The sequence below is a fragment of the Magallana gigas genome, chromosome 3, assembly GCF_963853765.1.
Source record: "Magallana gigas chromosome 3, xbMagGiga1.1, whole genome shotgun sequence".
In the NCBI taxonomy this organism is placed as follows: domain Eukaryota; kingdom Metazoa; phylum Mollusca; class Bivalvia; order Ostreida; family Ostreidae; genus Magallana; species Magallana gigas.
In genome coordinates this window covers 5,749,558-5,774,354 of record NC_088855.1, presented here as the reverse complement: position 1 = coordinate 5,774,354, position 24,797 = coordinate 5,749,558, and the positions used below count along the sequence as shown (strand labels likewise).

The following is a 24,797-nucleotide window of genomic DNA, read 5'->3' as shown; positions in this document are numbered from 1 at the left end:
GAGTGATAAACAAGTTCTGCAAGCCTAAAGGAATACATTTTTAATTTAATCTGACTTTACTGCTGCCCATTGAGGACATATATTAATTTTGTTACTTATTATTTTATATCGATTTCTAGTTGTTTTTTTTTTTTTTTACTTTTACAGAACTGAGTATATATATAAATGCATTATATACAAAAATGTATGTTGATATGCACGAATTCGTCAAAGTACGAATTGTCATAATTAAAAACCGGAACTCCCTGATTTTTAATGACGACACCCCAACGTTACGGCGCCATTATCAGAAGTCAAAAAGAGAACTCTTCTGCAGTACACATTTTCAAAGAAAAAGGTTAATTTTCTATGTTACAATGCCAAAGTATAATAGAAAATTATAGATTTAAATGAATAGAAGTTATATATTAATGTTTTGAAAGATTTGCTTTCGTGATATTGCAGTACAAGTCTTGATATCGGGTGCCCGTGGTTTTAACGCCTCTTTAAAATTTGGCGTAACCCTTGTATACGAGCGCATTATTGAGTTCTGTATCAATTTCAGATGGCAGACGATTTGGACGTAGAAGCTATGTTGGAGGCTCCTTACAGGAAGGAGGTTAGTATTGTGTTTTCTTGCTTAGTTTAATGCATTATTCGAATCACTTTTCCGTGTTCTGGTTGTTGTGAGTCTAGTATTTTTTCAGTGTCAAGTAAGTTCCTTGTGTGACCCAGGGTACGAAGCCAAATTCAGTGAAGATGGTTTGTCAAGCTTATGTTTTGAGAGGTGTCAATGCCAGCAGGACATTCTTTTTAGATTTATTACGACAATTTCAACTTTTGAGCATTTTAAGATATCCTGTGGTTTCTTCCTATAAATAAGTTTGAAACAAAAATGATGAAATCAAAAGTGTTTAGGTGAATTTTCCAACCACAATTTGAAATTAAATTTGCTTCTTGTCATCATGTCAATAGAAGTAATAGATTTTTTGTAATAAAGGTTTGTTTGGTTCTATCCATAGATGTCCATAGTACCACTTCATGTACACAACAAGTGTGAAATTCCCATGCAAGTAGAAAGGTACTGATGGTTGTACACCTCAGAGTCCATGAAGCCGATGTTCACAATTATTTTTGCATTTCTTTTTAATATAAATTATTTCTAACGTAAATATATCTTTTGAAATGATAAATGTTTGATAATTATTGTTGCAATAATTTGTGAAAGACAACTGAATTTTGCCCCTCCCTCTCATCATAGGGTTGGCATAGCAACAGAGGACTCTTGCCAGCTAAGGGAAGACAGAAGAGAAACTGAGATCGGCTCTGACTGACGATGTACTAATTTTGCACCCCTATCTCAACTCTTTCTGTTGTGTGCTAGTAGGAATGAGAGCAAACTTTTCTTTAGAAACAGCATTCTACAGACTCGTTAAGTTTGATAATGTCTGGGAATGTTATTTCCAATATATTGAGAAAAGCAGGAATGAAAGACTAAATTGTTTCCATAGTTATTTTTGACTTTTGTGTTGAGAAGTACATTCCATTCCAGAGATGTCTATGAGAGAGTCTGAAAGAGTGGTTTGTGAGACTTTACTTTGCAGGTGTATTTTTTCAGATTTGTTAATCTCATTGGTACGTAAAACTTGATGTTGTAATGTATAACAAGCTTTTCAATTGCAAAAGTTTTCAAAAAGGAAGCAGTTTTTCTAAATTTCATTTTTATCCACACCTCATAGCATATTGTTGAAAGCATAAAAGATAAAATCAAACACCAAATGTTTTCAGATGCTAGTCATTTAATTAATTGTGAAATTTCATAGGAAATTTCTGTCCTGCTGTTTCAGCCTGTTTGATATTAAGTTTTACTGTTGTTTGGATTAGTACATCTGCACAATAATGGTACAAACACAATATCTGTAAACAGAAGACTGTTTCATATTATTGAAAAGGTGGTGTAAAAATTAATATATTCTATTGGATGTATAACTTTCTGTGTAAAGAAATTTATGGCCAAAAAAAGTTGCTTGAGGAACAAAACTGAAAGCTTCAGATATTCAGTTGAAAAGCTTGTTGAATTATGGTAAGTGATCAATTATTTTGATGCCTACTAATGCATTGTTTTGTCTTTCTTTTTCTCCCTTTATTTTTGACCTGGTGTGTGACTGATTGTTTGTTTGGGACCACAGGATGACGGAAGAGGAGATGCTGATAGAGATAGAGAGAAGAGGTAAGAAGCAGATGAATATTTTTTTATAAAGTGATTATCTTGCTATTGATTTCCACCATGGTCTATCATTGATTGCAGAGTCATGGATTGTATTAAGATGGGAGGAAGTAACATGTATGACATACTATGACGCCTACATGTTTGATTTTGAAGTAGTTTCTGTTATTTACAGGAGGCCACACTTGTTTTCATTATGCATTTCAGATTAAGCAAAGAATGCGTTCAAATGTTGGAGACCCATAAATTTCTTAAATGATGTTTAATTGTAGATGAATGGAGTAGAAAGATAACAGAAAAAGAATTAGTTTATGAAAATGAGATTTTAATGTCAAATTCTGTATGTTGTATCTAGGTAATCTCAATTTGTGGGTCCTATGAAAGGGGGATGTATATCTTGGCATTCTAAGCTGTCGAATTATGTCATTTGTGGAAAGGTATGTCTGATGACAAGGTTTTGGTTTTAACAATGTGGCATCTTATGTTTGAAATGTCATCAAGGTGGACTAAATCTCAAATTTCAACCATTGATAGTTTTTGATTTCTTAAAGATTTTTGAAATTGAGCCAACTGAATTCTTGCAATTTTTTTCACAAAAATTAAAAATTTTTAAACTGTTTCTGGACCTGTCACTTAATATCTTGAATGCAAATAAGGCCACAGTATTGATTATAAAAAAATTCATGAGAATTGGATATAATGGGGTTAATGTAAAAAATTCTGTGAGGATGATGAAACACATTTTCAGTAGTTTAAGATGTCTTAAATTTATTGTTTGATTTAATGGAAGTGGGAGAAAAGCTGTCCAATAAAATCAGGGGCTTTATTTTGGCAAGGTTCATATATGGAGGTTTACATTAGTGTGTTCCTGAGTAAACAGGGCTAGAAATGATTATTTTTTTCCTCTGGTCTCTACCTCCAACTAGATTATTTAACTGAGAATTTTCAATATCCCACTGGACCAAATTCTATGGAAAAGCTTGCCCTTAACTTTGGGAAAGTGCTCGTCAAGAGCACTTGCCTAAACTTAAGGCAAGTGCTCTTGACGAGCACTTTCCCAAATCCAAAACCCAGGCTGCCAGGCCATTTATTATTTGTATGGAACTGGATTATTTTTAACCAAATTGATTGAATATTTCACAATGAAAAGAGTGTCATTTTATAAATGATTTTTCAATACAAGAACAAATCACAAACTAACTACTTCTGTATTGTTGTAATGCATCAATGACATCAACAAAATTCATATCATTGTAGAAGTTTTTTTTAATTGACAATGTTGGTTTAAACACTAATAAAATATTTTTTTTTATCTAGAAAAAAGAGAAGTGGAAGCAGAGACAAGGGTCGTGACAAGGACAGAGACAGGGACCGAGATAGGGATCGAGAACGTGACAGGGATCGTCGCAGGTAAGGAAAGAAATCTTGAAACTTGTACAAGTTAAAAAATTTTAAAAATTGTGTTACATACAACTCTATCTAAGCTAAAAAAAACATCAATCTTTACTGTTTTGTTGTGGTTTAGGAGCAGAAGTCGAGACCGTCATAGGGATGGAGACAAAGAAAGGCATAGGGGTCATGATCGACATAGAGGGCGTGACCGAGACAGAGAACGACGAGAAAAACGGCGTAGTAAAAGCCGAGAAAAACGCAGGAGGAGTCGAAGTAAATCAAAAGAACGCAAGAAAAGTCGATCCCCAGAAAGAGAAAGAAGACAGAGAAGTAACAGCAAAAGCCCCATGAGATACACTAGGTACTTTGAGAAAGGAAACACAGAGTTTGTGGCTTTTTGAAGATGCTCACTATATGTAATGAATATAAAAAATCAGACTTCTGTCATGCATATGGCAGTGAAGTTGTTGATATTTGTCAGCATCTATATTTATGTAGGGTTTTTCTATGTTTAGGCAGCCAGGTCCTGAGTTAACTCCGGAAGAAAGAGATGCAAGGACTGTTTTCTGTATGCAGCTCTCTGCTAGAATTCGCCCAAGAGACCTTGAAGAATTCTTCTCCTCTGTGGGAAAGGTTTGTGAATGTTATAATAACCTAAGATGCATAAAATATATTTATACCAAAATAAAAATTAAAAACCATAGGAATAAGTTGAGGATCCACATTGTAATCAAACTATATTTTGTTTCAGGTCAGAGATGTGAGACTAATCATGGACAATAAAACAAGGAGGTCAAAAGGCATTTCTTATGTAGAATTCCAGGACACTGATTCTGTACCATTAGCCATTGGACTTACTAATCAGAAATTACTGGGTGTTCCTATCATAGTACAGCACTCTCAGGCTGAGAAAAACCGAGTAGGAAACCCTACAAGCATCTTAACAAAAGGAAATATTGGACCTATGAGGCTGTATGTGGGTTCTTTACACTTCAACATAACAGAAGAAATGCTCAGGGGAATATTTGAGCCATTTGGAAAGGTAATTTATACAAATTTATTGAGAACAAAATTTGGAAAAATTTGAACTGCTTTGACAATAAAAACAAAACTAATACAAGACAACAACAATATCAGTACAGTTTATAATTGTTTTTATTTTATGGTATTTACAGATTGACGACATTAAATTGATCAGAGACCATGAAACAAACAGATCACAAGGATATGGTTTTATAACAGTAAGTACAAAAGTTGAAGATATATTGCCTGCACAAACGGTTCTAGATTCAATTAAAGATAGGTATTCGCTCTATGTTAAAAGAATTCATCATGTAATGATGACTGCCTTTCTATTACTATTGTGCAGATAAAGGCATATCTGATTTTTACTTATTTATTGTCCAGTTCCATGATTCGGAAGATGCAAAGAAAGCTTTAGAGCAGCTCAATGGGTTTGAGCTGGCTGGCCGTCCAATGAAAGTAGGCCATGTGACGGAGAGACAGGGAGAGATCCAGGGGGCTTCCATGTTGGACAGTGATGAGATGGACCGGGCAGGGATAGACTTGGGAGCCACTGGTCGCTTGCAGCTGATGGCTAAATTAGCAGAAGGTAGGGCACTTGAATGGTTTCCGTACAATGAAAAATACCCAGGAACTTTCTTATCCTTTTGTCTACATTTTAAATTAAACAATTCTTGTAGGCACAGGTTTCCAGATACCTGAGTATGCTGTGTCAGCGCTGAACATAACTCAGCAGGCACCAGGAGTTGCTAGTGCTGCACCTCCTGCTGGACCAGCCCCTAATGTGTCGGCTATACTGGGTAGTCAGGCTGCTGGACAAGATAGCACTGCCCCTCCAATAGCTACCCAATGCTTCATGTTGTCCAACATGTTTGATCCTAATGCGTGAGTATGGTTTATAAATGTAGTTCTCTTGTAAAATGCTTTATTCGAATTTTAAGTTAAATACCTACCGTAATGTTTCGTGTATAATATGCACTTGTGTATAATGCGCACCCCAAAGTTGACCAAAAAATGGCGAAAAAAACAGCAGGTCCTATGTATAACACGCACCAAAAAAATTGCGAAATATACGGCCGCCATTTCCCCCCCAAACTATCGATGATTCATGATAATTTTATAATCCATGCGTAATTTCTGTAATTTTGTGATCGGAACATTTCACAGCGATGAAAATCGACGGGCGCCATTTTTCCAAATAACTATCGATGTTTAATGATAATTTCATAACCCAAGTGCAATTACTGTAATTTTGTGATTGGAACATGGCACAAGCAATATTTGAGTCAAAGTTCTTACAATTTTACTTAAAAAGGACGGCATGATTTACATGGGCGGTATAAAATATCATTAGACACTTCGTAAAGAGTTTCTTATACAACAGCGGAGAAGTTGAAGAAAAGAACGGCAAAGGAGCTTAGTGCTTAAAAGTAATAATGTTTGCAGATATACACCAAAACAACATCAAAAGAAATGATTTAATTGATTAAATATAGTCAAACTCATTGATTGTTGTTAAATAAAATTGTGAAGAAACTTATGTATGTCATATATCGTCATTATGATCGATGTATTTTTAGCAGTGTCTATGTAAAGCATTAACGTTTAACTGCATAACTGGACACGAAGTAATCAAGTTTAATAAAATCAGAATAATCGCTAATCTTCCTGCACTTAAAAACACCCTGTGAAGTCCGACACAAGACAGATGCATGCTTCTGACACTGGAAATTGTTAAACAAACATTGACCACGCGCTGAGTCAACAGGTGGCTGGTTACGTAATGGCAAATACACTGGCGATATTTAAACTCGTTTGATGCAAGAAATAGTGTTGATGAGAATAAATATTTCAATACATGGAAATAAAACTAAGAATAAAGTATTTCTGATGCCGTATAGATTTAGTATACACTAATGCAACTTGCATAACACGCTATATTGTCAGTCACTACTCCCGTGGTATCAAGAATCACGGCTTGAAAAAATGGGGTAAAATTTTAGTCCTATTTACAACACGCACCCCCACTCTGATCAAATTTTGGCTGAAAAAAAGTGTGTGTTATACATGCGACATTACGGTATTCATATACAGTATATGATAAATATCGAATCCATGTTTATTTCAGAGAGTCTCGGTCAAGCTGGGATCAGGAAATCAGGGATGATGTGATAGAAGAATGTAACAAGCATGGTGGAGTCCTACATCTGTATGTAGACAAGGCTTCACCCCAAGGAAACGTCTATGTCAAGTGTCCCACGATATCAGCAGCTGTTGCCTCCGTTAGAGCACTTCATGGGAGGTATTTTGGAGGTAAGCTATATACTGGAGAGACATATGATGGCAGATAAAAAAGAGATTGATAGAATAACTTTTTAGCTCACCGAGACGAAGTCAGGGGGAGCTTATGCTATACCCTCGGCGTCGGCGTCGGTGTCGGCGTCGGCGTCCGGACCTGGTTAAAGTTTTTGTTGCAGGTCCTGTATCTAAGCTATTACTTGTCCTATCTTCACCAAACTTGCATGGATGATGCATCTGGACCTACTTATGGACTTGAAAGACTTGGATGCTGAATCTGAGTCCTAAATTTCAGATGCTGGAGGAGGTTAAGGTTGTTGGACCAGGTTAAAGTTTTTGTTGCAGGTGCCCTTTGATAGCAATATCTAAGTTACTGCAGGTCCGTACTTCACCAAACTTGCATGGATGGTGTGTCTTATGATACTTATGCACCAGACATGCTTGAGTGCTGAATCTGAGCTATAGGTTTCGGATGCTGGAGGAGGTTAAGGTTGTTGGACCAGGTTAAAGTTTTTGTTGCAGGTGTCCTTTGATAGCAATATCTTAGTTACTGCTGGTCCATACTTCACCAAACTTGCATTGATGGTGTGTCTTATGATACTGATGCACCAGGCAGGCTTGGGTGCTGAATCTGAGCTATAGGCTACAGATGCTGAAGGAGGTTAAGGTTTTTAGAGCTGGTTAAAGTTTTTGTTGCAGGTGCCCTCTGATGATTATATCTTAGTTACTGCTTGTTCTAACTTCACCAGACTTCCATGGATGGTGCGTCTTATGATACTGATGCACCAGGCAGGCTTGAATGCTGAGTCTGAGCCATAGGTTTCGGATGCTGGAGGAGGTTAAGGTTTTTAGAGTTGGTTAAAGTTTTTGAAACAGGTGCCCTCTGATGATTATATCTTAGTTATTACTTGTCCTAACTTCACCAGACTTCCATGGATGGTGCGTCTTATGATACTGATGCACCTGACAGGCTTGAATGCTGAGTCTGAGCCATAGGTTTCAGATGCTGGATATGGTTAAGTTTTTTGGAACAGGTCACATGTTTAATAGATAATAGTACTTTTTCAAACTTGCATAGTTGATTTAACTGTAATATGAATGAATCACAGAGGAAGCTTCAGATGCAGAGCTTGATCTCCATTATCAAGGATGCGAAAAAATATATCTTAGTTATTACAGGTCCTAACTTCACCAAACTTGAATGGATGGTGTGTCTTATGATACAGATGCACCTGACAGGCATGGATGTTGAATCTGAGCCAAAGGTTGCGGATGCTGGAGCAGGTTAAGGTTTTAATTGCTAGTGCCCTCTGATGATGATATCTTAGTTATTACTGGTCTGAACTTCACCAAACTTGCATGGAGATGCGTCTTATGTATACTGATGCACCTGACAGGCTTGAATGCTGAATCTAAGCCATAAGTTTCGGATGCTGGATGAGGTTTACTTTTTTTGGAACAGGTCACATATTTTATAGATGATAGCTTGCATAGTTGATTTAACTATATTATAAATGAAACGCAGAGGTTGCTTCAGATGCAGAGCCTGATCTCAATTATCAAGGATGCTAAAGAAATCTCCTACCTCACTCAAACTTGCCTGATAGATAGATGTGTTTTTTGATAAATGATATAACATGATTCCTATGATATAGTATTGTATGGTATGAAACAATATTGTTTAATATGATACAATATAATATCATATGTAATATTATAAAAAGTTATATGATACGATATGATATTGTATCAATTTTTTGATGTTTTATGTTATGATATTGTATCATGATATTGTTATATATAGTATTGTATATAATGATACAATATTGTATAATATTATATTGTATTATTAATTTATTATTTTATCACATGATACTATTACATAAGATATTGCAAAATATAATATTGTATCCGATGATACAATATTGTATATTCTATAATATTGTATCATACGATATTGTAAAATATGATATTAGTTTCTGTTATATAGAATTATATCACATGAAATTGTATAATATGATACTGTAATATTATATAATATCGTATCATATGATATTGTATAATATGATATTGGTTTATAATATGATATATTATCACATGAAATTGTATTGTATGATATTGTAAAATATATTATTGTATCATATGATACAATATGTATAATATAATATTGTATTATATAATATTTTACTTTATCACATAATATTGTATCATTTGATATGATACAATGTTGTATCAAATTATATTGTATCATATGATACAATATCATATTACGTGTATGTATAAAAAATGATATAGTATCATACAATATCATACTATATTATACAATATAATATCATATGTTTCAATGTTATGATGTATTATGTAATATGATATTGTTATATAACACTATATTGTTTTATATATTATGATATTGTATTATGTGATCAAATACAATAATGTATAACACAATACAATGTCATATCATACGTTACAATATCATATCTCATCATTGTTTATTATGGTATGTTATTGTATTATATGATATATGTTGTAAATATGATAGGATGCAATATTTAATTTTATATTATTGTATTGATTAACATATGAACATATGATTATCATACAATTTTTTAACAGATGATATACGATATTGTGTCAAAACAGAATCCATGAATATCCAAGATCATAAAGTATGATTTTCATTTAATATGATAAAGGTGGTCTCATAAAGGTGAAGTCTCATAAGGGTGATGTCTCGTCTCGGTGAGCTTTGTAATCTGTGATAACCTATGTTTAATTGTATCATTTCTCTATTACTACTGTTTTCAAGATTATTTTTGCCCTTTTTCACTTGCAAACGGTTTGCCCTGTTTTTATTTCGCCCAACAATGTTGTAAATAATGAAAGATAGTTTGAGACATAGTAATTCACCCAATCTTAAATTCACCCACTGACAGCGAGGGGAGGGTGAAATGGACGAAATAAAACGGGGGCAACTATTTCCCTGTATACAGTATTAAAATATTACTATGCATTGGTTTTATCTTGAATTTTTTGAGTTTCCCCATTTCATATTTTGATTTGAAAATGTTCTAATGAGTGATTCCCTTAATTTCTTCAGGCAAAATGATTACAGCGGCCTATGTACCCCTCCCAAACTACCACTCCCTGTTCCCTGACGCAGTGAGAGCCAATCAGCTGCTGCTTCCGTCGACCCAGGCGCTACAGGCCGGATTCCCCAGCACCATGTTCCCCGCCATGCAGCCTGTCATCAGATAGCTGTGTGTGTTACCCATCCATTTTATCAAAACGGATCCAAGTCATTACAGAAGAGAACTGTACACAGAATGGACCTCATGTGGTCATTAATCATCTAATAAAACTGGGGGTGGGGGGTTATGTCATCATGATCATTTGTATTGATTGAATCTACATGGTATTATGCTCATGGTTTGTAAACTAATTTTACATTTTCTTGATGAACAATTGTATAATTGATTCAGCTCTGTATTGTTTTAATGTGATTTTACCTTTATGAGGCTCACGTTTAACCCAACTTTTAATTAAGATTGGGAGACGATCATCTTAGTTGAAATTCAGTCATCTACAAAATGAATGATGTGCATTCTAAATCAAAGATGAATCAGCTGGAATATCTTTTATTATGGAAACCCAATGGAAAATAAAAAATCCAAAAACTATTGTGTTTATTAAGTGTTTTGAATGTGTTTACAAATGTACATTTATTAGAATTAGGCCATAATAATTTGTTTGGAATTGTCTCCGGTCTCATTTGAAATACCTCTAACTTATTAGCAAAAAATAAAAAACTGATTTTGATATAAGGAGATTTTTTACCAATTTTTAATATAAAGTTAAACAAGCTGAAAAATTCAACACGCTGAAAAATAATCAAAATTCCCCCTTCCCTCGTGGGCCTAGACACCTCCAGGCGGCAATTCTGAACACTTTTAAGGATGACAAAAGAACTATTGTGGTTTCATTAATGTGCATCAAGTACCAACTATTGTAGATTTGGTTGTTGATAAATCAGTTCATTAAAGTGCAATATCAAATAAGCTGTTTTGATATGAACATTAATCACAAAAATGAATCCTTTAAACTGATTTTCAATTGATGCCTATAAATATTATTGTAACCAGTGTATATGATTATATAAAAAATCTACGTTTATCAAGATAAAAGTGGTTTGGTATTGTCAGAATTTAGAACAACACTCAGAAGGAACACTATGGATAGGATATCTGAAGTCGGTCATGTTCTGAATTGATGGATATATTACGTCAGTTTAAGATCTTAATGGGGTATCTGTGTTATAACATCAGTTCAGGGTCTTGATGGGATATTTGTTGTCGGTCCATGATCTTGATGGGATATCTGAAATCAATTCTTGTTCTTGATGGAAAATCTGGCATGGTCCATGCTCTTGATGGGAAATCCGACGTCAGTTCTTATTGTTGATGGGAAATCTGACGTGGTCCATGCTCTATATTTATATAGTGTTGTGTTGTGCATGTACTATGCCTAAATAGTAGTCAGGGTTTGATACATGGTGCACGAGCCGGTACTTGCACTATTTGGGGTGTTTAGATTCTATGTGAGCGAGTTTCACCACTTGCTTCCTCATGCTTTTTCCCCATATGTAAGAAGATTTATTCAGTTCCTCCTCCCTGAAATGGACACTATTGTGGTTTCAGTAATGTGCATCAAGTACCAACTATAGTGGATTTGGTTGTTGTTAATCAATTCATTGAAGTGCAATATCAAATAAGCTGTTTTGATATGATCATTAATCACAAAAATGAATCCTTTAAACTGATTTTCAATTGATGCCCACAAATATTAAAGTAACCAGTGTATATGATTATATAAACAGACATATACTGAGCACTAATGCATGGTATTCTGTCAAAGATGGTTTTGTATGGTGTCCGGAAAGGGCCTTTTGCATTAGAGCATCAACACGTTCAGATAAACAAGCCGTTGCACTAACACACAACACCCTGTCGCACTAACACAACTTTTCAAGATTCACAGTCTAGTAGGAAGTCGTGTCCGGAAATATCAGACTGTGCATGTAGGATTTAATCAAATTCTTAATTCTATCACAATAATATACACTGTACATAATATCATCACATGTTACAAATTCAAATAAGGTGCTCTGTATATTACCAAAACAAAGAAATTTTAAAAGTACAATTTCAGGAATATATCATGTCATGAATATATAATTGTTGAATTTATGAGTTATAATAAACATTGAAGGTAAAGTTATCAAATGGTAGATTTATTAATCTTTTACATGCATACTAGCATATCCTTATACAGTGAGAGAGAGAGAGAGAGAGAGATATATATATATATATATATATATATATATATATATTATATATATATATTATATATATATATATATATATATATATATATATATATATATATATATATATATATATATATATATATATATATATATATATATATATATATATATATATATATTTTTTTTTTTTTCAATGTACATTTAATTTATTTTTCATCCATGCTTTCATGCAGGCTTACATATTTCAGCATGAGCAGGCTTATATTTCTGGACACGACTTCCTACTAGACTGTGTAACTGGCAAAGTTGTGTTAGTGTGACGACATGTAGTGCAACGGCATGTTTTGCAAAGTTGCGTTAGCGTGACAGCATGTTGTGTGATAGCGAGACGGTGTGTTGTGTTAGTGTGATGGCGCATTGTGTGTTAGCGCGGTGTCGTGTTGTGCAAAGTTGTGTTAGCGCCTAGGCGCATTGTGAGAAGTTGTTTCAGAGCGACAGTGCATTTATCTGAACACAATGTTGCGCTGACGCAAATGGCTCTATCCGGACACCTTACTCAACAGACTGTTTGGCCATTCTGTTCAAATGTTCTACGTCAATGCAGTATTTGTTAATGTTATTTGCAAAAATTATTTTACAATACATGGCACACTACCGCCAGTCATGTTTTTTTGTGATGCTTACTTAACCTTCACTATCTAAATAAACCAACGAAAGATTTTTAATTGAACCACTAAAAGGTGTCTATTGTTTAAAAAAATCAAACAATCTCCTCAATTAAATATAATCATTCAATTCAAATGATGATGGCATTCACTGAATAAATGCAGCAGTGTTAATTTGACTTCTGTTTATGTGAAATTTGAACCTCTCACTTGAAACATACTGTAGCACTAGGTAAAGATATTTAACATTTATCTATGCTTTAAATAAACAAGCTACCTAGTCTCTGATTACAGCCTGGAATGTCATTTGCTGTTATTTACCGGGTATATCAATCCAAGAACCCTACATTTAAAATGAACCAGGAACAACAGAACTTAAATATCTAGTTGATTGAAGGATTTATTTCAAGTTCACATTTTTCCATTTAAAGTGGTGCACCTGTTATTTGTACGCATGTATATATTAAGCGTTGAAGTTAGAATAACCATAGCTTTTTAGAAGGAATGTGTATTTAGCTTCAATGATGCAGCAATCACCCCATTTTCAGTAGAATAATCTAAAAATCGATCAATCCATGCATAGCACGGTAATTGGTGCATATCAGCTTACCAAATTTTAAAAAATGCCACTTGACTTGTCATGAATAGAAAAACAGGTCATGGTGTTTTATTTTGAGCTCATAAACATCATGAACAGAGAATGCAATATTTAAAGTGAGGGCAATTCATAACTTAACAGAGAATTCATCACATCATCCTGAAAGTTATAACTTGATTTAAATTCAAGGTTATTAGATGACACTCCAAATTTTTTCAAGATGGATATTTTCCCGAACTTAAAAACAGTCTATGATAAAAATGATAAAAAATACAGTGTACATACAAATTAAGAGGCTTTCCTGGGGGGCCCACAAAAGAAATCCACCCAACTGCCTGTGCTTGATTTTAAGGTACATGTACTAACTACCACAATGTTAAGCATTTCCAGAAACAATTTATTATTAAGATCATTGTAAAAATTGGGGAAATTTACAATGATGTAACGGTACATTTGATTTCACCGATTTCCTTTAAATTCATACAATAATTCAAGAAATTTTCATCCTGATTGAATTTTGTACAATGTAACTTGTCTCCATTCTAGAACGTAGGAACATATTAAAAATCTGATTGCATATATTCCACTGCATTCATGAATTGAGCACAAAGAATTTTAAAAGACAGCATTAACAATTCAAAGCAGGGACATATATAAGTTAGTATATACTTCCCTGTTTGAAGCCATCTTAATATATATATCTCATAAAAGAGTATTTTAGTGTCACATATCACAAGCATCTCTCAATATGACAAGCACAACCAAACCATCATTCATGCAATCATTTCTTAATAATGCCATCAGAAACATTTTTGTCCTTAATATAATCACTGTCAAAGAAAATAACAGACACTGTCATGTCATCCCTCTGGGTCCGACACACATTGTCAGGTAGGGAGAGGTAGTATGAGATCTGTCGGTGTTCCGGACCCAGAGCATTGCGAATCAAGTGCGTGGCAGCATTGTCGTCAATGCTCCTGTTTGCAAGCTTTGTCTTCCTCTCTACAAGGTAACGGTTCATTGATTTGAGATTCATATTAGTATCTATTTGAGGGTCTATCAATATCTGTTTCCCATCAATATGACCAGCCACAAGTTTGACCACTTTTTCTGGAGTTAACATGTCAAACAGTCCATCAGAGGCAAGCACCAAGAATTTGTCTTTAGGAGTGAGCTTGTGTTTTATCACCTCTGGCTCAGATATTAAATAGGGTGGGGTTTTATAATTTGGGGGCACAACTCTATTGTCATAATACCCACGCACTTCATGATTTGTATTAAAATACCTCTCCAATTCTTTTACTTCTGTGAGGGATAATTTATAACGCAAGTCACCAAATGCTCTCAATGGAGCCAATTCGCCAAACAGACGATTATTTCTTATAATGTTAGTGGACTCATTCTTGTGTTGATCCAAGATTCGGCGAATTTCAGATGCATTGTGAGCATCATGAGCATAGGAAAGAGGGACAGCAGCATACTCCGATTCCTGAACTTTGACACCAAGAACCGCCCGACAATCACCGAGATTAGCCACATAAAGGTCTGTTCCATCAATGTAAGAAACCAGGGCGCAAGAACCAGCCATAGCAGAAAATAGAGAATCGGAGTGGAATTCCTTGTTACTCTCTGAGGGAATGCCCTCTTGAATTATATCATGATCTAATCTAACGAATGCATCTTTCAGATGCTGTTCTATGCTGCTTGGTTCATGAGCTGCAAGAGATTCTTGTGCATACTTCATTATTGCACGCAGATATAAACGTTTGGAACGCTCAGAGTAGGTTTCTTTTTGATACCAGTTTACCAAGTTGTTCATTCCCAGATTTCCTGTAATTATGTCCTCAAGAAGACTATAGTCAGCTAATGAAATAGCTATGTAATGGAACAGTCGCTCACTGACAGTACTCGAACACCCACATCCTCCATGTCCATCATAAACACCAAACAAAAACTCAGATGGCCCAAGACTGGCATAACCATCTCTGTCCTCAATCGGATCATTGGCAGCCAATCTGTTAATGTCTACACTTTTAACTGCACCTTCTTGAATTTCGAATCTTCTTTGCTCTAGTTCCAGAATGGATGTCACTTGCTGGGGTGATAATTTTGCGGAAGACTCCAAATCTGGTTTTGTCACAGATTTAAATGATACCAAAACGCGACTTCTGTTTCGTTTGAGGTTTTTTGGGGTGACATGGTATTTACACGACTGCAAAACATGAAACTGGGATTTGTCCAAGGTCACTCTCGCATCATTAAACGTTGTAAAAGAAACGCCTCGCCTAAAGGCGGCACATGCCCTGATCATAATTCTTTGACCTGTCACGATTTCTGCAGTCTATTCGCTGTCAATTCACCAATCATTTAAAAAAGTTAAAATGCGATTCTCTATGAATGCCAGTTTGATTCTCACAACAATAATCATCAACTTGTTCTTCAAACTATTCGGAATATCTAAATGGGTCAAATAAATGAACAAATTATCTAATTTCTGCACAACTTCCGGTAGAATCTAAACAAGCAGAGTGTCGTAATCATAATGGCACACACATCGAAAGTTTTTCCAATTGTGGTTCAAAGATGTTTATTACGATTCCCACGCGGCCTGCAAAGATGTCCAAATGTTCGCCAAATTCATCTGGACATAGAGAAGGCGTCTGCCGCAACTGCCGCTGCAGGTCAGTTCAGTCAAGCAGTGAACCTGTTTTATAACATGAAAAACCATGCCGTGTTGTTATATATAGAAACTATAGACTGTTTACTAACAGGATGCTGTAATGTTAATTGCGCATCGAGTTGTTATTGAAGGATGTTTTGCAGCGTTCGAACTATGGAAGACTAAGCTCAATGAACTTTATCATTCAATCCATGACCCAACATCCTAATTTGACATTGAGATTGACATAAGATGTGAATGACGATATTACAGATCCTTATTTAACATTCAGATCAGTCAAACTGATAGCTGATTTAAAAGTTTTGTCTTCAGTATTAACCATATACTGATAATAATATGTAAACGGTGTGACCGTTGGACCGAGCGCAGTGCAGTTTGTTTTGTGTAAAACAAAATTTATTTGAAACGCACACAGTAGGATCCGCCTGGTTGCCTACTCAAATCATAAGCCAAAATTTAACTAAATGTCGCGTGCTCAGTCTACATTATGACGTCATGTTTCAGACGTAAAACGTACACGTTTTGTCTTCGGAAATAGCCGAAGAGAGTTACGTTATTCCGAACTTTTTTTAAATTTCTTCTTTCATTGTTTATCAATTTAGTTCATATAAATGCCGCGGTAATAAATATGAATACTTTATTCAGTATCTAAAATTTCAGTCCCCTGATCTTAATATTTTTATTTTCCATCTAATAATTTGATAAGACATACACAGAACTAGTCGTGTTTCTTGATTAAAGCACTTTTGAAACTTATCTGGTGTCCTCTTTTATTTCTTTTAATTCAAATTACCTTCTATTTAAATACTGGAACATTTTAATCGAGTTTAGGGGCAACAAACATCGATAAGTACCGGTCAAACAATGATCGAATTAACTTTTTAAAAACAAAATGGCTGCCAATATGGCGGCGCCCATGGCTGGAAGAATTTTTTTTTGGCCTTAGTACCCCTGATTCAACTTTCATTTTTCAATGATTTTTTTATATATACGTGTTACCATTAATCCTCGCTTCGCGAGGCGGGCTTCGCCCGCCTCTCGCTGCGCTCGGTATTAAAACGGCCTGTTGGACCTAGCGAAGATTTAAAAAAAGTGCAGTTTGATATTGATAGAACAAATTTTATTTGAAACCCACACAGTATGGTCCGCTTGGTTCCCTACTCCAATCATTAGCCAAAGTTAAACTAAACGTCGCCTACTCAGTCTATATTATGACGTCATGTTTCATACGTAAAACGTAAAGTTTTGTCTTTGGAAATAGTCTATTTTTTCTTTCATTCTTTATCAATTTAACTCATTTGTTAACTACCAGTAATAAATTTTAATACTTTATTCAGTATCTAAAAGATCAGTTTCTTTTTTATTTTCCATCTGATAATTTGATAAGACATACATAGAACTAATCGTGTTTCTTGATTTAAGCACTATTGAAACTTATTTGGTTTCCACTTTAATTTAAAAGTTGGAGAGTCTTTAATCGAGTTTACGAATTTTAAATAAATAAGTGCCAGTCAATCAATGATGGAGCTATCTTTTTAATAACAAAATAGCGGCCAATATGGTGGCACCCAGGCTGGAAGAAATTTTTTATGCCCATAGTACCCCTGATTCAACTCTCTTTTTTTACTGATTTTCTTATATATATTTGTTACCATTAATTCTTGCTTCGCATTCAGTATTAAATAAACCAGAAATAATTTTTTTGCAAGTCTCACATTATTTGTATCTCTAATTTAATATGAGAATAACAGTTGACTTGTTCACTAATATTTTGAAAACCATAGATTTTACAATCATATTCCCAGGTGAATAAAAAGACCCAACCACGTCAACCTTGATTTATAAGTATCCTTCATATATTGAATTTTTTTTGGGTCCCATGGAGTCCGAGATAACAAAGTTTGACTGTATATATAAAAGTAAACAAGTAGACAGAGAAGTGGTTGTACCCAGTGTGTGTATATTTTTACAGTGAAGCCAAGGATACCTCACCTGGAGGAAGAGAGAAAGGACATGCCTGACAAGAACACCAGGCCTCTCTATCTTGATGCACAGGCAACAACTTCTCTTGTAAGTTGCATTGCAGGGTCACAAATTGACGAGTTTCGGAATAAAAATTAGCTTTACATAATGATTAATTGTGCACTGTTAATTTATAGCTACAAGTGTTAAGATCAAAAATTGAAATGAATGTTAGTGTTTCTGTGGTAATGACATACTGGTACTTTTGATACCTGCATTTGCATACTATTTACTTGCAACAATTTTAGCATGCCATTTACTGGTATGTATAACTTTTTTTGAACATATCCGACATTATCCATACAGGTTATCGGTAATTGATGGAGAAGGAATTTTTTTGTCCTGTCTTTTTCATTGAGCAGCAGCATTCTGGTTTGATTATTTTTAATTAATGTTACAGGACCCTCGTGTCCTCGATGCTATGTTGCCCTACTTTGTGACTCAGTATGGGAACCCTCACTCACGCACCCATGCTTATGGCTGGGAGAGTGAGGCAGCAGTGGAACATGCACGAAAGGTACGGTATATAAAATGAATTTACAGAAAATTCTTATCAAATATCAGCTGTTTATTTCAAAATTGAAGCTTGCTTCCATTGCATTTTCTGAACACCATATGTGGAATAGGTGCACTGAAGTGTGCACTTAATTCTGTTTTTGGTCTTATTTTATTGATTATCACTGAAATTGTCATTTGATAGCAAGTGGCTATGGTAATTGGTGCTGATCCAAGGGAGGTAATTTTTACAAGCGGTGCAACAGAGTCCAACAATATAGCAGTCAAGGGTTGTGCTCGATTCTACAAGTCAAAGAAGAACCATATAATCACAACACAAACAGTGAGTTTCCTATTGGTATCCATGTTTGACACCAGCCGTTGATTATTTCTGATGGTCCAGGGCCTGTAGAAGTTAAATTGATTTTACAGGAACACAAGTGTGTGCTGGATTCCTGTAGAGCTTTGGAGATGGAGGGATTCAGGGTGACATACCTCCCTGTACAGAAGAATGGGCTGATTGATCTCAAGGTGAGTGGCCCAGGAGTCAAGGGAAGGGTAGGAACACTTGAATGTCAGTAGGAAAGAAGTAGTGCACTCTTGTTTGGTAACTGTGATCAAGAATTTTTTATGGGATAATATTTATGATTTCCATCTACCAAATTATTGTCTGAGGGTTATGACAATACTACAGGGGTAAAGATTCCCAAAATGTGTTTTTGTTAATGCAGTAAGGTGGTGATAAATTTTGTCAAACTAAAGCGATTGTGAAACTTGATAACATTTCCGTTTTTATAGCATTATAGCTAATTGTGCCTCACATGAAATTCCCATGAAAGTTACTTCACACTTCATGTGTAGCAAAAAAATATACCATATAAACTGACCAAGAAGTTCACTTCAAATGAAAATCATTTGAATGCTTTTTACGTGTGAATTTCGTGTGAAATTTTCCTCTGAATTTCTTGAGATGTGCAATTGGTTATGTTCTTTATAAATTTATACAAATATCAAAGCATATACCATGCCATTTTCTTGTTGATGAAAACAGTTGAATTCACAGGTAAATGTATCTTTGTGTCTCTTGGTTAGGTCCTAGAGAATTCAATGACAGAGGACACCGTCCTAGTTTCTGTGATGACTGTGAACAATGAGATCGGTGTTGAGCAGCCTGTAGCAGAAATTGGTATGCTAATACTGTAAACATATTGCTAAATGTCAAGCATATATGTATGTGAATACAGTAAAACACGGTTATAATGAACACTTTTATAATGAATTAACACTTACTGCAAAATGATTCTCATCCATGACTTTATTTCATGAACTTAATTGATAATATAAGGAATTATGCTTACGGTATTTCTATCAAAGAAAAATTGTCCATTCCTGGCACTAATAAACATGTTTTACTGAAGGTACATTTAATGATGTGCTAAATCAGATCTATGCTAACATGTTTGACAATCAATGTCCTTCAAGTATTGTAAATATGTGTTTACAGTAATCTGAGAACAGTCTTGTTATTGATTTTTTTTGTCCCCCGCCGCAACGCGGAGTGGGGACATAGAAATGCCGGGCATCCGTCCGTGCGTCCGTGTGTCCGTCCGTCACACTTTTTTGTAAGCGCTCTCATGCCTACAAATTTTGACGGATTTTCATTAAATTTATACCAAATGTTTATATCACTATTACCTTGGTCAAGTTCGAAAATTAGCATTGGTCGATACTTTTTGTTGGAGTTATGGGACTTTGTGACGGATTTATCACACTTTTTTGTAAGCGCTCTCATGCCTACAAATTTTGAAGGATTTTCATTAAATTTATACGAAATGTTTATACCACTATAACCTTGGTCAAGTTCGAAAATCAGCAATGGTTGATACTTTTTGTTGGAGTTATGGGACTTTAATCACAATAATGACTCCTTTTTATCCAAAAATTGACCTTGTAAGCGCTCTCATACCTACAAATTTTGACGGATTTTCAATAAATTTATACCAAATGTTTAAACCATTATTACCTTGGTCAAGTTCGAAAATCAGCATTGGTCGATACTTTTTGTTGGAGTTATGGGACTTTGTGACGGATTTATCACACTTTTTTGTAAGCGCTCTCATGCCTACAAATTTTGACGGATTTTCATTAAATTTATACCAAATGTTTATACCACTATAACCTTGGTCAAGTTCGAAAATCAGCAATGGTCAATACTTTTTGTTGGAGTTATGGGACTTTGATCACAATAATGACTCCTTTTTATCCAAAAATTGACCTTGTAAGCGCTCTCATACCTACAAATTTTGACGGATTTTCATTAGATTTATACCAAATGTTTATACCATTATTACCTTGGTCAAGTTCGAAAATCAGCATTGGTCGATACTTTTTGTTGGAGTTATGGGACTTTGTGACGGATTTATCACACTTTTTTGTAAGCGCTCTCATGCCTACAAATTTTGACGGATTTTCATTAAATTTATACCAAATGTTTATACCACTATAACCTTGGTCAAGTTCGAAAATCAGCAATGGTCGATACTTTTTGTTGGAGTTATGGGACTTTGATCACAATAATGACTCCTTTTTATCCAAAAATTGACCTTGTAAGCGCTCTCATACCTACAAATTTTGACGGATTTTCATTAAATTTATACCAAATGTTTAAACCATTATTACCTTGGTCAAGTTCGAAAATCAGCATTGGTCGATACTTTTTGTTGGAGTTATGGGACTTTGTGACGGATTTATCACACTTTTTTGTAAGCGCTCTCATGCCTACAAATTTTGACGGATTTTCATTAAATTTATACCAAATGTTTATACAAATGTACCACTATAACCATGGTCAAGTTCGAAAATCAGCAATGGTCAATACTTTTTGTTGGAGTTATGGGACTTTGATCACAATAATGACTCCTTTTTATCCAAAAATTGACCTTGTAAGCGCTCTCATACCTACAAATGTTGACGGATTTTCATTAGATTTATACCAAATGTTTATACCATTATTACCTTGGTCAAGTTCGAAAATCAGCATTGGTCGATACTTTTTGTTGGAGTTATGGGACTTTGTGACGGATTTATCACACTTTTTTGTAAGCGCTCTCATGCCTACAAATTTTGATGGATTTTCATTAAATTTATACCAAATGTTTATACCACTATAACCTTGGTCAAGTTCGAAAATTAGCATTGGTCAATACTTTTTGTTGGAGTTATGGGACTTTGTGACCTTGTAAGCGCTCTCATGCCTACAAATTTTGACGGATTTTCATTAAATTTATACCAAATGTTTATACCACTAATACTTTGGTCAAGTTCTTTTAGATTGTAGTATTTTGGATATATTTTCGACAGGAAAAATAGAACAAAAAATAAATGGTGGGGGTAAAAAAATGTTCCTCCCAACCTCCCCACACATTTAATTCTGGAACAGCCCTGAATGTTTGAAAATATTCCAATATACAGTATACTAGTATACTGCTTGACCGGCGGGGGACCCAGGAATTCTATTCTTGTTCATATAGTGCTAACTTTCCCTCTCATTCCGTCTCTCTTTTAAGGAAGCAAAGTTTTTTAATTTTCTAAAAATAAAATGCCCTTAGACAATTGTATTTTTTTTTGTAGGAGAGCTGTGTAGATCTAGGAAGATATTTTTTCACACTGATGCTGCACAGGCCGTGGGTAAAATCCCCATCAACGTCAACAACATGAAGATTGACCTGATGTCCATCAGTGGTCACAAGTTGTATGGACCAAAAGGTTTGTATTGTCAAACAGGTGCCCTCTATTATAGATGAATATTCATCACCAGCATAAGAAGTGACAAGAACTGATGGTTCACCTACTTTGTGTTGTTACAGGTATTGGAGCTTTGTACGTCAGGAGGCGTCCGAGAGTGAGGATTGAGGCCCCACAGAGCGGTGGGGGGCAGGAGCGAGGCATGAGGAGTGGAACCGTTCCCACACCCCTGGTGGTTGGACTTGGTTCTGCTTGTGAAGTGGCGATGCAGGAAATGGAGGTAAGGAATGCATTGATTTAAGATATTGATCAAATTTTTTGGATCATTTTCTAAAATAACTTTGTAAATGCAAAAATGCCACATTTTAATTATGAAACAACATCACAGTGTTCTTGTTAAAGATACACAGCTAACAATTACTGTTGTTTGTTGTAGTATGATCATTCCCGAATCAAGAATCTCTCGGACCGTCTGGTGAACAAAATTCAGGCAGCACTACCCATGGTGATAAGGAATGGAGATCCTGAAAAATCATATCCAGGTGTGAATTTGTTCTTATATGAATAAGTGACATCACTAAAAATTAATATCATCAGCAAGATAAAAATTAGTGATATACAAATGTAATTGATATTGAGATATGCACATACTCTGTCTAAGGTTGGGATATCTATATTCCGTAAGGACACAAAAAATTATGTGGTGTATTATTTACATGCTGATACTTGTTTGATATTCACTTGCGATGCCTAAAGTTGGGATATCAATAACCTGTAAGGACACGGCAACAGTATTATGTCCTATGAATAATTATGATGAAATGTACTTATTGCTGTAGGTTGTGTGAATCTTTCGTTTGCCTTTGTGGAGGGAGAGAGTCTACTGATGGCTCTGAAGGACATTGCTTTGTCCTCTGGCAGGTAATTCTTTTCCCTGTAAAGTTCACGTTACAAGTAGTGCTGTATTGTTCTGTGACACTTTGCTCTGTGTTACATTGCTGTATGTTATTTTCCCCTGTATTACACACTGCTCTTGTTTTACAGTGCCTGTACATCAGCATCCCTGGAACCATCCTATGTACTCAGAGCTGTTGGCGCTGATGAAGATTTGGCCCATTCCTCCATCAGGTATGAAACAAAATACCATCAACTTCTACAACTATCATTATGTATCAACTGCATTTGCAATTATATTGTGAAATAACCCATACCGAAAAAGTGCAAGACATGGATTATTTTAGTTTATGAATTCTTACAAACATGTATCTTGACCATGTTGACTTCAGGTTTGGTATTGGACGATTTACAACTGAAGCAGAAATTGATTACACAGCTGAGAAGTGCATTGAACATGTCAGTAGGCTGCGAGAAATGAGGTACGTCATTTACCGTCAGATATATATGATACATATCTCTGTCAGATACATATTGTCAAATATATGACATATGCCTCTGTCTGATATCCAAGATGCATTCTTCTGTCAAATAAGATATCTAAGATGCATATGTACATGTATATACACAAAGTGCAGCTGTACATGGAAATTTACATCGCAAGTTGAAACTGATTACTGATAATATTAGTTTTTGTTTTCTTAAATTGTAAATTCACAGAATAAATGATATGCAAGTTATGTGTCTGCTATTGATTTGTATTAATTCCACAAAATAAGTTTTCAGTGTGTTTCTTTGATTTATCAGCCCGCTGTGGGAAATGTCCCAGGAAGGAATTGATATTAAAACAATCCAGTGGTCCCAGCACTGATCTCCCAGATGTGCCCACTCCACACAAACTCCACACCTATATCTGGCCCAGTAATGTTGTGTTGAAGGTGGACTTATTGTGCTGTTTTATATCCTCACAGCTACCAGTTCCTGTCACGCTACAGTAAATCTTTTGTTGTTAGTTGGACATCTTCTGAGGATTTCATGGAATACTTGTTAAATTCACATTTTCTTAGGACAAAGTGGTTTATCTGTGTTAAAATTTTTATATTTATTTCATTGTACCTGTGAAAAGTATTTAATGGTGCATTTATACATATTTTGCCAATCAATCAAAATAATGTTATCCAGCAATAAAACTTTGTTGGCATGCAAATGTAAACAGCTTAAGAGTGTTTTTGTCTGTCTTTTTAAAATGAATTGGCTTGGTCATGCCTAAAGGTAATTTGTCACAGATAATAACTGTATCAGAATCTACCATTTACAAACCTGTATGTGTATGCTGTATGGTATGCAATGTTGTTGATATTACTAATAAATTATGATGGAAAATTTCTGAAGAGTATTGAAAATTTCTGCTACATATGACTTATTGACCCTCTTTTAAAAGTGGTAATCTCTCT

The 24,797-nt window shown here is 35.0% G+C and overlaps 3 protein-coding genes across 6 annotated transcripts; 2 read left to right on the top strand and 1 right to left on the bottom strand.

Annotated features, from left to right (window-relative positions):
* Nucleotides 1–230: 230 nt before the first annotated feature.
* On the top strand, nt 231–10,599 carry LOC105331590 (RNA-binding protein 39). 4 transcript variants are annotated; one of them, XM_011433849.4, is made up of 12 exons: nt 231–337; nt 545–598; nt 2,169–2,209; nt 3,524–3,616; nt 3,732–3,959; nt 4,114–4,231; nt 4,350–4,640; nt 4,774–4,839; nt 5,006–5,210; nt 5,302–5,506; nt 6,750–6,934; nt 10,020–10,599. In XM_011433849.4, the coding sequence occupies exons 2-12, from the start codon at nt 545–547 to the stop codon at nt 10,175–10,177; spliced, it is 1,644 nt and encodes a 547-aa protein (XP_011432151.2). In that variant the 5' UTR covers nt 231–337; the 3' UTR covers nt 10,178–10,599. The 4 variants fall into 4 exon arrangements, with proteins under 4 accessions (XP_011432151.2, XP_011432153.2, XP_065934311.1 ...); XM_011433851.4 differs by lacking the exon at nt 231–337 and adding an exon at nt 2,562–2,643 and having other exon boundaries at nt 582–598; XM_066078239.1 differs by lacking the exons at nt 231–337; nt 545–598 and adding exons at nt 1,075–1,317; nt 2,562–2,643.
* Nucleotides 10,600–13,292: 2,693 nt separating this feature from the next.
* LOC105331589 (pyruvate dehydrogenase [acetyl-transferring]-phosphatase 1, mitochondrial) lies at nt 13,293–15,974 on the bottom strand. The gene has a single exon (XM_011433848.4). The coding sequence runs from the start codon at nt 15,817–15,819 to the stop codon at nt 14,290–14,292; it is 1,530 nt and encodes a 509-aa protein (XP_011432150.3). The 5' UTR covers nt 15,820–15,974; the 3' UTR covers nt 13,293–14,289.
* A 22-nt stretch (nt 15,975–15,996) lies between these two features.
* LOC105331588 (cysteine desulfurase) lies at nt 15,997–24,730 on the top strand. The gene is made up of 13 exons (XM_011433847.4): nt 15,997–16,189; nt 18,161–18,258; nt 18,611–18,727; nt 18,911–19,048; nt 19,138–19,236; nt 19,798–19,891; nt 22,336–22,470; nt 22,572–22,729; nt 22,886–22,991; nt 23,289–23,370; nt 23,494–23,577; nt 23,736–23,825; nt 24,151–24,730. Exons 1-13 carry the CDS (start codon nt 16,051–16,053, stop codon nt 24,212–24,214), a joined length of 1,404 nt encoding a protein of 467 aa, XP_011432149.3. The 5' UTR covers nt 15,997–16,050; the 3' UTR covers nt 24,215–24,730.
* The last annotated feature ends 67 nt before the right edge of the window (nt 24,731–24,797 follow it).